Genomic DNA, 18,543 nt, shown 5'->3' with positions numbered 1-18,543 from the left:
GGAGCGCTTCGTGTAGGAACGGCCGATGGGGCGCGGAGGGATGCACTGCGCGCGCGCTGGCGGCTGTTGGGCGGGAGTGGCGCGAGACGCTGCGGGGCAGCGGCCTCAGTGCGGGCGGCGCTGAGGCGAGGTGAGGCGAGGCGAGGTGAGGGGCGACGGGGCTGCAGCTGCAGCTGGAGGGCTGGGACTAGGCGAAGTGGGTGGCGGTGCGCGGAGGGAGCGGGAGGGTTACGAGGCGCTGAGGGGGCGGTGCGGGGTCGCCAGGCCTCCTGCGGTGGGTTTGTTCGCTCCTCTGGGTTGCGGCTCCTCGGTAGGCCCGCCCGCTGTAGCCCGGCTTGGGGCAGCGTCCCGCCGCGCTCTGTTACCCTCAACTCAGGGTCTGCCTGCGGGCGGGGGGGAGAGAGGCTGGGAGAATCCGATTGCAGGGGGCTGCAGGAGGGCTGTGCTGGCCGCGGGGCGGGCTGAATCATCGCGTTACTCCTAATGGCAGCCACGGGGAAACTTGGGGAACTTTGCTGCCGGTAACAAATCGCTTGCGAAGGTAGTAACGCGAAATGAAACTCGCGCTGTACGTAGTCAGAGTAGTGATGTGTGGGGTTTATGAGCGTGCGAGACTTGACGAGCGTTGAAATAAATGAGGAGCTGGCGTTGCGAGCTGGAAGGGGCTGCTCTATTTTCTGCGTGTGACAAACGCTGCCTGCCGTGCCTCGATGAAACCCGCACTACTGGTAAACTGATAACCAATTGAGCACTGTCATGTCTTCAGTGCTTCTGATAGACGTTACTGTGCTTTTTGCACCGAGCTGAATAGCAGTTGAGATCTGTAATTATTTATCTAATACAGTGAAGTGCTTAATCCGTGTTCATAAAACCTCCCATTTTGTTGCTAGATGTACCCAAATAAAATCTGGCTCCTAATAGTGTTATGCACTGTAGCTGTGGGGGGCTGTTCTGTTGAATAAGCTTAATGCCAGGCAGCTTGTAGAACTTATTTGAGAATTCATAATTACTGGAGAAAGCCTAGAAAGTGAAACATTTCCCTTTGCTGGGGAAGCTGAGGGAGAAGAAACATGCGGAGTAAGTATTTAAAGGAGACTTCATTATGAAAGCAGTTGTGAAAATAGTGGGAAGTCAAACCTGGCCTTTAGTTTTGTCTTAATTGGCAATAGCACCACTGAGATGCTGACTGCATATCAAACAGCTGTTCTCTGGGGGAAAAAATCCAATATCTTTGATTAATTCAAAATATGTTATCTAAATACAGGACTTAGGATAAAACGCTGTTTACGTTTGAGTTCCATTTATATTTGATTTACATTTGTTGTATCACTTCATTTGAGCCTCTCTTTTTTCTTTCTGGCTTAAAAGATTTGAGAGGTTTCCAGGAGCGTCTTCTTGAATGCATAGAAATTTTTTATTGACTTCACAAATTAATGGGGAAAATGCCCATACAAAATTAAGTAGAACTAGGAGCAATGGAGCATAGAATGGCATTGCCAAAATCCTAAAGTAAAACTGTAGTGAAAGAGAAACCTAAGTATAATTCTTATAAAGAGTAATATAAATGGAGAGGCTTGTGCAGAGCAAAAAACTAGTGAGTGACTTGGTGTTCTCGGACTGGAAATCATGGGTTCTGAGAGAGTTTGTCCTTAATGAAGAAGGTAGACAACTCTTCAGCTCCATTTAGTGTTTAATAGTAGAAGCAGGGAGGTCAGCCACCTCCCTGCCATTCCAGGAGAATGGAGCAGCATGTCTTTGTTTCCTCATATTCCTCACATTGTGCATACATAATTGGTCTCTGCATACATAATTGGTCTCTGCATACATAATTGGTCTCTGGCACATTAAGAAGACAAATCTGTGTGTGCAAAGCAGAAGGAAAGCACAGAAGGTGGGGAGGGATGGATGTGTGTGTAGGTCTTGATATCCAGGTGGGAAAGTTTCAGATGAGTGAACTGGTGGGAAAGAATGTGTGGAAAAATGTGGGAAGCTTCTTGTGCTGAAAATCTGTCTGGTGTCATGCAAGAAGAGTAAGGCAAAGAACTGCCCATTTGGTGTCTAGATATACTGATGAAAATACAATTTGTTTCGACTGCTACTCCATAACACTTGATATCATGCAGGCTGCTAGCCAAATAAATGCTTAAGAGGGCATGGGTACGTTAATCTTCCATGAGCTTTTTGCTCTGACCTCACTACATTCATTTTAGCCCCTTGACCTATCTCTTAGAAACGTTTTTTTTTTTTTTAATGTTTTTTTTGTGCTTCTATATGAATTTAGTTTAGAGGGACTTCCTATTTAAAGGCTCAGTTGTCTCATTTACCTGATACGCATTGTTTAAAAGACTTTGAAGAGCAAATGTTTGAATTGTGTATCAGCTAAAGTTAAAGCATGCTAGCTTTTGTGATGCTCAGACTGTAAGATTCGCTTATTAAACTTTCAGCAAATGGCAGCATATTTTGCCTTGTGTAGAGAACTGCTTTTTGAGTTCAGTTAATGCATTGAGAATTGGGTGTGTAAACCTATTTATGCAGTGATATTTATCAGATAAATTCCTTTTATCAGAGGTTTGATAGGTGTTTTTATTTCAAGCACATTCTATTAAGAAAGCAAATTAAGTCCAGCTTATTGTAAGCAGTGGAAGAAGTTTTTTATCTATTTGTCTGAACTCTGTACTCTAGATGAGTGTTCTGCTGTTATTATGTTCGACGTAGGCCAGTTAAATGACCTGAAGTTGAGCATTAGTGTCTAACAGTCTTGGTTTAAAGTTGATTTTTAGTCCTGCTGTGTTTTCAGATCTTATTGTTGCTCAAGCTCATCAGTGAATTGTTCTGCCAGTATATTCAGTATATTTTGAAAATTGCACTGTAATTCAGAGCTACTGCGTTTATGATCCTAGAATTCAAGATTTAAAGTTAGTCCAGGTATGTCAGCATAAACTGTTTGTTGCAGTGAAAGGCATTGTGAATTTAATTCGTAGTCCAGTTTCTAGCTGTTGAGGGAATGCATAGGTAATGTTTTAAAAGCAACAACAACAAAAAAAAACAAACAAACAAGCAAAAAACCCCAGCAAAACATAGCAGTAATTTGTGATAGATGTGGAATATGAATTTGCAGGATTTCCATTCGTGTATTTTTTGATTATAAAGCTAAAGAATGGAACTTTTTAACGTGTGTGAAAAAACTTGTTTACATATCTGTCAGAGTGACTCATGAAAAATACACGTCATACTCTTTCAGCTTATAGTTGTACCTTTTCTTTAAGTTGCTGTGGAACCTGAAATAACTTGTTTGGGTATGTTTATTTTTTCTTTCTAGAAACCACAGACATGGCAACTATGCAATCTATCTTCACATTTGCTCTCTGCATTTTGATGATAACTGAGCTAATACTGGCTACAGAGAGCTATTATGATATCTTAGGAGTTCCGAAAAATGCATCTGACCGCCAGATCAAGAAGGCGTTTCACAAACTGGCAATGAAATACCACCCAGATAAAAATAAGAGTCCTGGTGCGGAAGCAAAATTTAGAGAAATTGCTGAAGGTAACGTATACTAACCTTAATCTTAAAATAACTGGACACATGGCTTGTATATTGACTTTTTACGTGGGGAGATGGTGATAGGACAGAGGGAGAGTGGTTTTAAACTGTAAGAGAGGGAGATCTAGGTTAGATGGTATGGCAGTTTTTTGTTTTTTACTGAGAGAGTGGTAAGGCACTGGAGCAGGTTGCCCAGAAAGCTATGGATGCCCCATCCCTGGAGGTATTCAAGGCCAGGATGGATGGGGCTCTAAGCAGTCTGATCTGGTAGCAGCCCTACCCATGACGAGGGGGTGGAACTGGGTGATCCTTGAGTTCCTTCTGACATAAGCTGTCCTGTTATTCTGTTCAATAATTATATCTATGAACAAATACATTAACTTAAGTATACTGCTTTAGTGTATAAGATAAGAAAAATGTATATATTTTTACTTTTTGTTGTGGCAAATGTCACGTGTCAGTATTTGACTCGTGTCTGTTTTTGTATGTAGGCAGGCCTCTTAAGCAGTTTATGCATTTCTGCCTACTGAACTTCTAGGCTGAAGTCTCTTTTCACAAGAGTATGTGGGAGTAGGACAACTTTAGCCGTAGGAGTATACTTCAGTGACTGTACCTTTGATCTGCCTGATAAGATCCAGCTCAGGATTACTAGGGCTTCAAGAAGAAACAAAAAAAAACCTTCAGAAAAGCTCTTTGGTGGCTTGTGGTGGAAATACAAGAGACATTAGGCGCAGGAGTTTCGTTGTGGCTACAAGGTGAAGCTTTCTTTGCCTAGGGGGTGGGCAGTGCTTGGAACAGGTTGCCCAGACAGTCTGTGCACATTCCATCCTTGCAGACTTTTCAGGAGTGAGAAGATAAAGCTCTGAGGAACTAGGTTGATCTCATAACTGACTTAATTGAGCAGAGCAGTAAACAAGAGGTCGCTTCCAACCTGAACTATCCTAAGAATGCACCTTTCATGAGTGTTCTGTGATGAAAATACATTGGTGGAAGTGAAGAACATGACAAGGTTTGCTGAAGAATAAGATGTTCTCACTTATGCTCCCCGTAGGTTTTTATCACATCCATCCATCTTGTGTGTTTCTCTCAACTGTGAGCTTTATCTTGTTGTCTACAGAACAGTTACTTTGAGAGAGGGGTAATAATGTAGTTAAAAGAAAGGGTGGTCTTTTTAGAAACGGCAGCTGTTACAGTGCTAAAGGAGGAAGTGGGAGTTCTAAGTATGTGTTGAGCTGTATAGAAAAATTGGGAAACCCTTGACAGGTAAGAAAGTGGTAGTGCTCGAAATGCATGTTCTAATTACAAGGAGTATTTTATATGTCAGTTTCTGCCTTGAAACAGCTGTAGCTGTAGTTTTGGACCAAGGAACAGATGGAAATCTAATTCCATTTTGGTTATACCCAATCAAAAAATGTAGGTTTATTGTTAAGCTTCTGAAATGTTGAGAGTTTAGACAAATAGGTAATTCATTTCCTTTGTTTTACTTTTGCCCTTAATGTTTAGCTTATCACTTAATTCTGAGTCCTGCACAGCTAGTGCTTACTGTCTGCCTGCAAGTAGCTTTGCAGATACTGCACTGTTTCTGTGATAAGAATGCAGCAGGCAATTTACTTGTTCAGGGAGAGCTTCTAGCACATCCTCTTACCTTCAGTCTTTTGCATTGCTATATCTTGCTGCTGTTTTCTTTCAAATATAAGCAATAATCTTTATTGCTAGCTAAACAGTGTTTTGTGAATTAAAAATTTTGAGGCTGTAATCCGCCTTCATAGTATAACTATTACTGTAAGTAAGTAGCTGTAATTAATTTGAAACAACTGATTTTGGATTGTAGGAAGTTAAATATTAATCTTGATTGGACTTGAGCATTCAATTAAAGTCTAGCTTGGAGGATATCTCATTGCAGGAGGGGGGAAAGGCCGTTCTGTGTGTTTGTTTGGTTGTAGTCTTCATGTGCATGCAATTGACATTTTAAAACGTTTTTTTCTTTTGAATTGGAAATAGCATATGAAACATTATCAGATGAGAATAAACGAAGAGAATATGATCAATTTGGCCGTCACGGAGGACAAGGAAGTAATGGAAGCCCATTTCATCAGTCATCATTTAACTTCAACTTTGATGATCTGTTCAAAGACTATGACCTGTTCAGTCAATACTCACGGTCGAAAAAGCACTTTGAAAATCACTTCCGAAGTCATCGGGAAGCTCACAATCGGCAGAGACGTTCTTTCCAGGAGTTCTCCTTTGGAGGTGGACTGTTTGATGATGTGTTTGAAAATATGGAAAAGATGTTTTCTTTTAGTGACTTTGAAAATGCACACCGACACGCAGTGCGAACTGACAACAGGTTCCATGGATCCAGCAAGCACTGCAGGACTGTCACTCAGAGACGAGGAAACATGGTTACTACATACACAGACTGTTCTGGACAATAATGTTTCCTTTCTTTTCATCTCTTCTTCTTTCGATGCCTCCATAATTCTCCTTGGTTATGTGCTAATATGGAAAGAGATCTTTGAACTGTGTATTCTTAAAAACACTTAACTGCTATAAAGAATTTATAGATGGAACTAATTCTCAGAATAGAAACAACATGCAATTAAGAGCTAAATGCCTCAGTAACTACTTAAAAGAGGAGAGAAATAATCTTGCAACAGAGGAAATTTTGTATTTCAATTTAGTAAGCGCTCAGTAAATTCATCATATGATATATTTTTTTTAATTTTAGAAATATAATATAATTCTTGTATGCCAATTCAGGAATGTTTGAGTTACTGGTGCATGGATTTCTAGCAGTGGTGATACTTTATTCTGAAGTGCTGCTTTTTTTATTATGCCTTTCAGATTTTCGGTAGTGGTTTTTACTGAATGTGGACTTAGTCCACAAGTTCAACAATTTGCACAAAATAGCAGCGGAAATAAAACTGTGTCTTTGCAACTTTGTCCAGCATTGCAAATCTGTTAGAAACAAAGCATGTATATTCCAACTTAAATGAAAAAGGAAATATACTAAGGTTGTTCATCACCTAGGAGAGTGATGTAGGTTGAGGATGTGAATAACCCTTCACTCGCTTAAGGGCTATTGATGTATGCAAGTTTGTGTATGCACATAGTATGTTTCTTACTCCACCTCTCCAAAACACAAATATCTCTTAAGATTCAGAAGAGCATATTGAATACAATCCTGCTTTATGCTTCTCATAATTATCATGTGTGCACTGTAGTTGCCATAGTTCCATTTGTTGAACTTAAGTTCTCCTTTGTGCTTTGGCAAACTTAAACAAATAAGCTTACTTTCAGATTCCTAGTGTTTCTGGAACAGTCTAAATAAGAAATAGGTTGTGTTTGGATATATTTATTACCTGTCAGCAGAGATTATTCAGCTTTGTGATTTGAAAGGTAAACTCTTGGCATAAAGGAATAGTAAAACTGGAAGTTACAGTTCCCATATTCACCTAATACTTTGTGGTGCTGGTGTCTGATAACAGGCAGGGCTAATAGGTAACAACTTCAGTGCTATGGAAATCTGTAACCAGTATAAACTCCTTTAAACAAACAAACAAACAAAAAAACCCAAAAACACAACTCCTAATATATATTAACTGAAGTTAATATGTATCAACCCAAAAGTTCTTTAGTAAGGTTATCACACACACGTTGCTATCTGTTGAAAATTATGAGAATTTACCTTTCAAATGGATTGCATGAGCAAAATAAGTTTTTGAACAGCAGTGTTATAAATAGGCTTTGAATTCTTAAGATCTTTAAAGAAAAGTTTAACTCTTTGCTTCTTGAACTGATACTGAAAGTGAACTGATACTGAAAGCTGACTATTTGCTAAGTAATGTTAACCTTTCCCGTAAGGGTGCGTATTATCACTTGTTCTGTTTTCACTCACTAAATACTTGGAATGGATTATTGCATTATATTAAGTGCTTTTCCATATTTTTTTTATTTATTAATGGACTAATACCTCATACATGGTCTTTATAAAAAGCCAGTAATTTGTGCAACATTGTTGGAATGTGCAATATTATAGTTGGAAAAATGATGGGGTGTATGTGAATGTCTGTTATTTCCACTCTTTTTCTGTGCAAATAGATGTTTTAGTTTCCTCTGTGTAATTAATATGATTGAACTGAAAATTGTAATTCATGCAGATTTCTGACTCCATCAGTCCTACATGAGTCAGTTTGTCTGATTTGTACTACATGGACATCCGACTGAACAAATTACTAACTTAGAGACCTGAATTACTTTCTCACAGATACCTGCGTTTTTGTTTGTTCTTTTTGGTCACATGAATAAAAGACAGACAAGTTCTCTTAATTATGTGTCATGGGAAAACAAGTAAATACATACTGTAATTCCTAGAGCTTCTAAAACTGACCTTTTTGCTTGCTTTGATCATCAAAGGTAACATCCAAAGGAGAACCTTACAGGTAGGACAGAAGCTCCCAGCATTTATCTATCTCTATAGCTTTCTGCAGTGGATATGTTTTAAGTAGACTCTAACTTAAGAGATTCAGGCAGGCTTTCCTCAGGCAGCTGTCTTCAGTTTGTGGCTATCAGAACGCAAGCTTGCAGAACATGTTGTGCATCTCACTCACTTGGAGCTCTTGCACATTCTTTTCCTATTTATAGTGTTTGCTTCATGGTAGGCTTGTTAACAGAAGTCCTCATATAACCTTGAGAAGTTTGAAATGATTGATTCTTGTCATCTTTGATATCTTGTGAGAAGACCCAGCTAAAGCTATTTTTTTAATGTAAGAGTGAAAAGTACAAATCATAATCCTTAGGAAGGCATTTATGCATATGCAACTCTGAATAGTTGAGTTCTTTAAACTTTCAGGATAACTAGTATTTTTTTTTCCCTTTTTTCCCCATTATACTTTTGAAACACAGTATCTAGTGGAGACAAAAAGTACTGTAAACTTGATTAGGGTGCCATTACATTAAATGTGTGAAAATTGCTTCTGTGTGAAAGCCTTTTTTTTTTTTTCCTCCCCCCCTCCCCTTCCTCTTACAGTCGATTAAAGCTGGGTTAAAATGCATTATGTGGAGCATGTGTTGTATAGAACACCTTGACTGCTACATTTTCCCTAAGAAATTGATGGGATGACTGGGAAAAGCAGCTGGAATTGAAAGAAATAGACAATTCTCTCTGGTCTGGTATTTTTTGTTTTGTTTTGTTTTTTTTTTAGAGGTGTTTGGAGTTAGTTGGTGTTCAGGGATTATGTCTGTAAACCAAGCACACAGAAGAGCCTGTGCAAGAGGATCCTAATTTCTTTTGGGATGCCATAGGTATATCAGTTGAAAACCTCCACCTTCAACTGTGGGATCTTTCCCTGATGTCTGTGCTGTCTACTCAGCTGAGCTATGTGAGATTAGTATGACAGGCATGGGTTGGTGCTGAAAAGCATAAATTCTGAAGGAGCACTGAGAATGCTGTCATGTTGATTCAGAAGCTGTCTGCATAACTGCTTGAAAGTTGTGTTCTGGGCCTAATACTTAGAAGGTGGAGTTGAAAGTCTTACAAATCAATGTGTCTCATTGGGCTGTATCTTAGATCTGGCTTTCCTGGAATATAAACAAGGCTTCCATCTTGATATAGAACCAAATTGTTAGGACTGAATGTATTTTAAGACAAGAAAGTTTGTGTTTTTTTTATGCTAAAGGGTGGTTGATTGTGTTTAGCTCACACTGAAATTGTCTCTTCCTGGTATTTGAAGCAAAAGCTTCATGTAGAATACTGTTCCACATGTGGAGCTCATTTCAGAAAAAATGCTGTTCAGAGCTCCATGTGACTTTGTTTGCTGATGTGGTTGAGCCTGACTGGCCTGCCCTTTAGTAGTGATTCACACGGTCATGCTGTTAGCTTATGTAGTGTGAGTGCCTGTGAGTGTTTTTGCCTTAGAGACCAAACAGGGGCCAGGTATTTCTTGTGGTGGCTACTTAACTTTGATATCAGTTGACAGCCACTTATAGTGTGTCTGCATCAATTCTAAGCTAAGGCTATAACTCATCCTCGATTCCGGTTCAGTTTAAACAACTGTTTTTAAGTGATAAATTCTAAAGCTTTGGCACTGTGGAAAACAACTTTTTATATGGTGTGTGTTACCTTTTAAAATGCTGGCTTTTGGGTCAGCAGCTTTGAAGTAAAGGTTAGAAACAAATAAATGTTGCTGCATTTATAGTTTCTAGTGTAATTGCACACCAAAGGATGCTGTTGAGGGGCTCAGATCACTAGGGTTGACTGCAGAGTTCTGCTGACTTGGGATCCCTAACTGAAGGTGGTGGACCATCTTCTCCAACCAGTGTTTCTCAGACAGTTGACCACAGAATGACTGCACACGCAGGATCAACATACATATTCATTGGTTTTTAAGGGATCTGCTGACAGTCTGAGGTGTGACTCTGCATTGTGTCTTTGCGTTGGCAAGAACTGTTGCACTTCTCTAAGGTGTGATGAGAAAATGAGAAAACTGGTAAAACAGTGCTGAGTTCTGCGTAGAGGGCCTCTGTCAATAGTACATTTCATGTGTGGTATTTTTGGGACCATACTGCCCTCAGTGCTCAGCTGAGGAACTCTGCATTGTGTTACTTCTGAAAGTCAGAAGCAGAGACAGTTACAAGCTGAACTCAGAGGAACTGGAAGAAATATTCGTGATGATTATTCTGGTGTTACTGTTCACCCAGCTTTTTATGGATTGCTGCACTCATCGCATAAGCATGGCAACCTTTACCCTGGTACTTCTCCAGGAAGTAGTCAGGCTGAAAATGCATGTTTCTGTTTCAGTTGCTGGTGATGACCAGCAATAGGTACAAGAAAAATATATGAATAAGGACTTTCCTTTCTCCATACGTGGCTGTCTGAATAGTGACTATGTGGTGCCTCCTGTCGTGCATGCTGTTGAACTGATTCAAGGAGACTAAGTTCAGACTAAGGAGATTCAAGTTCACTGGGGGATTGGGGGAATTGTCTTGACCCAGGGGAAGACTTACAACTGCATAAGGCTCTAGTGACATGCAGTGGTGATGCAGCTTATCCTCCAAAATTTGAATTTCCTGCAATGCAAAATGGAATACTGGTAGAATAATTTTTACTGCATAGGGGATGGCATATGGAGGTGAGTCTTTGCGTCATTTCAAGGATACTCTGGATGTATTGCAGAGCATAGATGAGCTGCAGGATGTTACTCTCAGCCTGATCTTGAGTATGGAGGTACTTTTTTTCAGTGCAGATCGTCTACCATTCACACAGAGAATTTAACAACGTTGCTATTTTCTGAAGCTGTTAGTTTCACATGAAGAGGGACCTGTATAAGCTGGAGAAGTGGGCCCATGTGAACCTAATGAGGTTCAACAAGGCCAACTGTGAGGTGTTGCACTTGGGCTGGGCAATCCCAGGTATTTATACAAAATGGGGGAAGGACTCCTTGAGAGCAGCCCTGCTCTTGGGGGATCCTGGTGAACGAGAAGCTGGACATGAGCCAGCAGTGTGCACTTGTGGCCCGGATGGCCAACTGTTCTGGGCTGCGTTAAAGAAGGGGTGGCCAGCACAGGGAGGGAGGTGATTGTTCCCTCTGCTCGGCTCTTGTGAGGCCCCATCTGCAGTACTGCGTCCAGACCTGGGGCTGCCAGAACAGCAAGGATGTGGAGCTCTTAGAGCGGGTCCACAGGAGGGCACTGAGATGATCACAGGGCTGGAGCACCTCTGCTATGAGGAAAGATTGAGGGAACTGGGCTTGTTTAGGTTGCAGAAGGCTCCAGGAAGACCTCATTGTGGCCTTCCAGTACTTGAAGGGAGCATATGAACAGGAGTGGGAATGGCTGTTTACAAGGGTGGATAGTGACAGGACAAGGGGAAGTTGTTCTAAACTAAAACAAGGGGAGGTTTAGGTTAGATATCAGGAAGGAGTTTTTCACACAGAGGGTGGTGATGCACTGGAACAGGTTGCTCAAGGAGGCTGTGGATGCCCCATCCCTGGAGGCATTCAAGGCCAGGCTGGATGTGGCTCTGGGCAGCCTGGTCTGGTGGTTGGCGACCTGCACATAGCAGGGGGGTTGAAAATAGATGATCTTAGAATGGTCTGGGTTGAAAAGGATCAAACTTTAGGCATTACTAGCAATTACTTATTACTAGCAATTACTTAGCAAAATTTTATCTAGATATAAGGAGAGAAAATACATTTTAGGTTGTTACTTGTTGATAATACTGCTATAATCTGTTCTTCATTTCCCTCTGGCACAGAGGTGAGTATGCTAACTGGGAAATAAGAAAGATGAAGTGAGTCTTGTCTGAAGGGTCCCGCTTGACTTCACACCATTTTGCTTCAACACCTGGCGCACACAAGTGTTTTACCTTTGAATATGCAGGTAATGATTTGAAGAAGTCCACAGGGCAGGAGTAACATACATTTTTCTTCTGTCATGCAACAATAGGCACTTCAGAAAACTCAAATTATAAAGTGGATCCAAAATGCTTGTCCTGGGGCAGTATTCTCCTTACTCCACCTGTCTAATGAACGAGAACCCTTTGTAATGCCATGATCTTAATGCCGAGCATGCAGATTTCCAGCAGAGAGGGAAGATTCTCTATCCCTTAATTTCTTAATGAATCCAAACTGTGCCTTTGATTCAGTCATTCTGCTCTAGTATGTACATTTGAAGTAACTTTAAAATAGACTGGGCCTTTGGCCTTTTAGGCAGTTAACGCAGCTGCCTGGGGGCTGATGGTTCTGCCATCTCTTGGTAGCTCAGATTTGGAGACAAAAGGAGAGGCAGTGTGGAGAGAGGAATGCTAGTTGTGTTGCCAGGATCCGTTCAGCAAGCTGATGTTCGCACTTTCGTATGAAGAAATAAAGTAATTGCCTGTGTAGGTGGAGCATATATAGAACTTGCTTCAGCTAGGAACTGAACGCAAATGTTGTGGTTTGTTGGTAGAAATGTTATTTAAATCAAGCAACACATTCTCTCTTCCTCATATAACCCCTCCCCACCCGATTTTCTTTTTCTTTCAGTGTCTTGGGCTTTGCTCTAGTACTACTTCTTTTCCTATTTGGCAATTGCTATAGTTACTATAGCAATTTCTATTTGCATTTTAGTCTGTACGACATATGAAAAATACATTGCAATCCGAAGAAATTTTATCAAGTGGTACAAACCATTTCAGTGCAACCTGATTTCCTCTTCCCCATCTTTCCCCATATCCTGCTGAGTTAGTAAAATAAACAGTACGGAGTTTCATACTGGTTTTCTGCTTTTATTCTGTCTGTGGTAGGACAAATGATACCCAGTTTTGCAGGAAGCCAGACAGGTGCTGACAGATGATCTCCCACATGAAATCTGCTGGTTTAAATTTAACCTATCCACATAAAAATAAATAAGTGACCTGGCAGAGCAAATTTACATTAAATCAACACTTTACATGATAACCTTGAAGTAAATAAAAACAAAAAGGAAATGTTGATGAGTGCAGAGTAATTTGAGAAGGGTATCTTTCCTCTTATTAATCCCTTTTGTGTTGAGGGAATAGGAAGTTACACCATTTGATAAATGAACAGGATTCTGTATGAGATAATGGAAGGAAGTGACTGTGACGCTCAGACCTCCACAGATACTTCTGTGCTATTTAAAACAATGATTAATTTCAACTTATGGGCACCTAACGAAAGCAACATATGGCACATCATTAAATTATCCCTGTCATCTGAATTTTAACTATTTCTAAGTGTTGTCTTGTGCCTTCTCAGTTTCAAGTCATGGAGATTAGCTTATGTGTCCTTTGCTGGCAATGCAAGTTGTTACCATGAGTTATCCCTGCTTAGACACAGTCACTTATTAGATGCTCATAATTCAGTCGTGCATTTGAGCCCTGACCTGAGTAACCCGTGGTTTTGTAAATAATCTGAGACAGAGCTGCAAGGATTTCTTGGCTCCTGACTTCTCCTTATCATGAGTTAATTCTGGCTCTACTCAGTGTTTGCTTCAGTCAGCTGCTGTCTGAATCAGAGTTAAATTAACAGGCTGCATCAGATAATGACTTGTGGCTGCATTACAAAACATGTCCTGTGTGTGCAGTGCTTCTGTTGAAACATCTTTCTTCTGTTGTGATGAAGGTAAATGTGATGGTTTCAGGCTGATGAGCGGATAATTCTGCCACATTGTTCTCTCTGTCCCACTGTTTAAAAAAAAAAAAACTGTGAGAAAACACAATGGGGAAAAAAAGCCTGGGGTTGAGATGAGCACAGGGTGATCGCTCAACAATTACTGTGATGGGCAAAAGTGACTCAGCATAGGAAGTTTAAAGTTGCCTATTACTATTATCATTGCCTATTACTAACATTTTAGAGCAGTGAGAACTAAAAGCCAACTACAAACAACATCCCCCATCCACCCTCAGAGCCATGTTTATTTTCACATCTTTAGATTTGCTGCTAATTCAGTTGGTCTGTGTTTTGAAAATGATTTGAGTGGGAAAACTGCAAATGTAACAGTACTCTTGAAAAAGGGTAGGCCCTGCCATAAAGAATGGCAAAGTGTGAAGAATGGGCAATTTGTCACGGAACATCACAGGTGCCCAGTGAGCAGTCTTGATGTGCCAAGGAGAGTGCTTCTGAAAAAGGGCATATGACTGCATCATTGTGTTTACATGCTGCAGAAATCATGTGGATACACATTATTTATGCCTGTAGGTATCATTTCCAGTATGTGTCTGACTGTCACTTCACACTGACTTAAATACTATGAAATAACAGCTGTCACACCTCATGAGAACCACAGTCTATTCTAACAATCCCATAAATTTGTTTACTTGCGATCCGTGAAGGCTGAGGGCAACACAGATACTACATCTCACAGCAGTGCTTCCCTGTGAAATAAGCAACAAGCCATTTTTTACTGCATTTTTTGTAAGCCAAACAGTATATTTCAAGGCAAATAAATAAGAATAGATTCAGAAAGTATGTTATTTACCCATCACATTCCAGAAAGCATGAATACACTCAAAGGTTTTACTCCGTTTCAAATCTCAAAAAACAGCCAGCAGCCATATTCCCAACACAGTGTCTAGGAGATTATTCTGCCTTGGAAAGCTTCTTGCTCTTCAAATTCACTGAAATCCACTGATGTACCAGTCCTTATGTGCAGATTGTGTTTATTCTTGCTGGAAACATTCTAATGAACAATTTTAAGACAAAAAAACCCCAAACACTTCAAAATTCTGATTGAACTGAAAACATTAAAAAGAGCAGCTGTAATAGGAATCTCTTCATAGCTATTTCTTATATAAATAAATTATCAATATTAGTAAATATTTTAACTCTGTGAAAAATTAACCTCTTGTGAATAGAGCAATTCCTAGGGAATAAAACTTGACATATTTTCTCAGTTAATCTATTGATCTCTATGAAGCAGTAGTACACAGAAACCAATAGTAAAATTTTGAAAGAGTAAAGTGCAAAATTTACCACTTGAGGCATGTGTAATTGTGGACAAATTTTATGAAAACTCTATTTTTTTCTTTCTTTTTTTTTCCACCTGGTGAGGATTCTCGTTGATGTTTGCTGAATGTTTACGGGGACCAAACAGTGGATTTGAGCACAGTGAAGTGAAGGGTGGTGCATTTCAGCAGTGGTGACAGCGACAGTGGGTCACCTCTGGATGGTACAGGTTCTGACAAGCATGGCATGCAGGCTCTTGTTCATTGCTTGTGAAAATGCAGAGCTAATTGTGGTGCCTATGTTGAAAAATAGTGTTCTGTAGCTGAGAATTTTCTCTATCAAATAGTTTTATCGTGTTCTTTGTATCAGTGATTGTTTCTATGGAAATAATTAGGAGGCATAACTTTCAGAGCAACCTATGTGTATAAGGGCAATTCCTCTTCAATTGGTGTGGCTCAGGCAAGCCAAAATGTTGAACACCCATGAGTTACAAGGACCAGCCAGTTTCAAGGAAATGAAGGAAGTTAGCAGTTCTTCATGGAAGATATTAGACACACAGAACTTGCAAGAAAAAAGAAATAACATAGAGAGAATATGAGACAAATTCAAGGTGAAACTGGGCAAATCTTGGAAGAAATTTCTGTCAGGAATTAATAAATAGATAAGCCTCTTTAACTCAGGAATTCCCTGAACAGACAATATTTGGATCTGCTGGAGCAGAAGAGAAAAACAAAATACGCTCTCACCTTGTGCTAACATTTCTAGGCATTTCCATGTTGGAATGGTTGTAGACAGAGGAAGGATCTTGGAAGATCCTAGTTTTGAGCTAGTACAACCATTCTGATCTTCTAAGACTTTAAAGCCCATATTATGATGAAGTTAATTAATGGTACTTTCATTTTCTGAAAAGAACTATGTATTTGTTAGCGTGGTTTCTAGTAAGAAAAGACTTGCAGATGCATTCGTGCTCTGCTTGATAAGATGTTCTTTATGCAGGTACAATAATCTCTAATAGCCTCCTTGAGCAAATTCAGGTTTCAGTTCTGTCCTCTGTCACTCCTAATACTTTCAGTACTGTAGTTTTTGAGAGGAAATCATGACTCTGCACACTTAACGTTATTTTTCATTGGAATGAATAACTTCAGTTTAATTTTCTTTTTCACATGAGTGAGTTCATGAGTTCATGAGTTCATGAACATGAGTTCATCATCTCTTATGATTTGGATTTCTAGGCCTGCTCTTCTGAGGGATAGATTATACAATAAATGACTACCATAAATAGTACAGTCTGAATTACACAGGTTTAAGGCTGATATATCTAAAGGAATAATATAAAAAATTGAGTCTTATTTACATTCCTCATCTTTTCTTACAGTTTGCTGTGAAACTGTACAGGCAACACTACAGAAAATCAGGAACAGACATGTACTGTGTGTCTATTTGACACTCAGTCCTGGCTTGCGGAGTTGAAAAGTGCCATTGAGCAGGTTTGGTCAATTAACTATTGCTGACCTAAAATTACTTCAGCTAATTTGCAGAGACCAGTGGTTAAGATGAAGTGCAGCTTCCTCAGTTACTTGACATATCAGTAAGATTATGTCTAAAGTCTTCATCTTACGAATTCTCTTAGAATATGTATTTCACTCTCTCTGAGTCGCCAAGCAAATGGATAAGAAAGCTTCTCAGAAAAGATATGTGTCCAGGTTTGTTAGTTTATAAAGCCTGCGGATTGTTCAAGAACATCTGAGATGATAGTCCTTTCTTTTGTACTCGCTCATACACACACATGCATATGCACTTACAGTACCTTGTGCTGCTGCATGGTGAGTTACTGAAAAAAGTTTTGGTTATGAGGGTAACAAAGATAATTTATTAGTCACTGATTAAGTAGAATTAATGATCAAATATAGATGGCAGCTAAGCACTCTATTATGGTTAACTCAAAACTACTTATGAGATTCCTAGTCATTAAGTTGGCTTGATGTATAGAAAATATCGCTTTAACTTGATATGTATGGATGTTGCCTGCATATAACAGTGACTTTTTCTTGCTGGAAACATCAAATGCCAGATAAGGGATCCCTCAACCTCAAGGAGCAAACCTGAGATGAGTCCCTGCTCAAGGAGAGATCACTATGCAGCTCTCCGCTGTGCCCAATGGGCTGTGTTGGCTACAAATATTCATAGTGAAAAGTTATGGACTTGTAGTCAAACTTCTTCCTTTTACTGTCTCGCAATACAGGCTGTTAACCTGACCCTTTGTTAGTAGTTTCTCAATGACACTGGCTCTGCATAGGAATTCATGTCTTTAGACAAGCAGCTTAGTTCCTGACAAGGTATGACTGTACAATTTTACAATGTTTGTGTCCAATTAAGCCTGCCTATCAGCAGTGCCTGAGCCAGAGTGCTGCTAGCATGAAATAAAAGAGGAATACAACCATCACACATGGCTGTCAGGTCTTCTAGTTACTAGCTCTAGTTAGAACTGCACTCTGAGATTATACCTCTGGGATGCAGAGCCCATAAGTGCAGGCATAGCCATGTGTAACTGACATAACAGGGAGTGCTGTTCAGAGGGCTCTGTCATCCTTGCACTACCCCCTCTCAGCCCCACATAAATCTAAGCATGTCCAGAATTGCTTTTTGTTTTGAGAGAAAAAAAGATCAATGGTGAACTGAGTTCCCAAGAAAGAGATACGTCTTAATTTGGGAATGCTGAAATAGAGGAGGAGAAATTCCAGCTACCAATAATGCAGTAATGATATGTCAGAAAAATTTCAAATGAGTAATATTTTTTTCCTCAAGTACCAGTTTTTTTTTTTATCACAGGCTGTAATTATAAGAATTCAGTTGGTTGGCTTGGCATAGGAAGGAAGTCAGTTTATCAGCTCCTGTAGCTAATGATATACTGTAAGGGCTCCAAGTGTTCGTACTTAGCATAGAACAGCACGGTGATGTCAGAGCAGACATGGAAAGTGAGGAACAAGGTAACAAGGTTTGCTTTAGTGTTACAGCCAGCTGTGAGGAGGGGGGATGGACTCTCTGGAAGCTCGTTCAGGGTTGCTGTTGCCTGCTGTTTATTACCTTTTTAAGTCAGTTGTTAATGCAGACTTATAAGCGAATTTGGGCAGTTCAGAGCCTTTTCTCAAAGGCATTGCAAATTGGCCAGTTACTTCTACGTAAAGTGCGGAGAACTCTCAGATCACTGTAGGCTGCTGATGGGGCCAGAAATTTGTGAGTTCCTGGGAGCAAGTTTGGGAACTGGTAAATCAGCTGAGTATCGCAGTCAGCCTGTCTTATCTGCAGGAGTGCACAGTATACGTTGATGGATACTGGAATAGGCTGGAAAATAGGTAGGTGATTGCAGGTACCTCCATATGGCAAATGGAATGCATCTGTTAAAAAAGATTTTAAAAAATGGAGAAAGGGAAAAATAAATGAGATGAGAGGGGATTAGATCCTGAGATCACCCTCCATGCTGGGTACAAACCATTCAGGAAGGAATTTGTGGTTTACCTGCACTTGCTGGTAGATCCAACATTAATTAATAACTGG

At 40.0% G+C, this 18,543-nt stretch overlaps 1 protein-coding gene across 2 annotated transcripts; it reads left to right on the top strand.

The window, feature by feature from the left end:
* Window positions 1-3: 3 nt before the first annotated feature.
* Window positions 4-7,873, top strand: DNAJB9 (DnaJ heat shock protein family (Hsp40) member B9). 2 transcript variants are annotated; one of them, XM_048936955.1, is made up of 3 exons: window positions 4-130; window positions 3,320-3,547; window positions 5,546-7,873. In XM_048936955.1, exons 2-3 carry the CDS (start codon window positions 3,331-3,333, stop codon window positions 5,977-5,979), a joined length of 651 nt encoding a protein of 216 aa, XP_048792912.1. In that variant the 5' UTR covers window positions 4-130; window positions 3,320-3,330; the 3' UTR covers window positions 5,980-7,873. The 2 variants fall into 2 exon arrangements, with proteins under 2 accessions (XP_048792912.1, XP_048792902.1); XM_048936945.1 differs by having other exon boundaries at window positions 14-145.
* Window positions 7,874-18,543: the final 10,670 nt, after the last annotated feature.

Source organism: Lagopus muta, chromosome 1 (genome assembly GCF_023343835.1).
Source record: "Lagopus muta isolate bLagMut1 chromosome 1, bLagMut1 primary, whole genome shotgun sequence".
Taxonomy (NCBI): domain Eukaryota; kingdom Metazoa; phylum Chordata; class Aves; order Galliformes; family Phasianidae; genus Lagopus; species Lagopus muta.
The sequence above is the reverse complement of the archived record's forward strand: the minus strand, read 5'-3'. Positions and strand labels throughout refer to the sequence as shown.

Coding starts and splice junctions, on each gene's coding strand:
- DNAJB9 (XM_048936955.1), top strand. CDS start 3,331: ATGGCAACTATGCAATCTATCTTCACATTTGCTCTCTGCATTTTGATG. Junction 3,548..5,545: donor ATTTAGAGAAATTGCTGAAG/GTAACGTATACT, acceptor AATTGGAAATAG/CATATGAAACATTATCAGAT.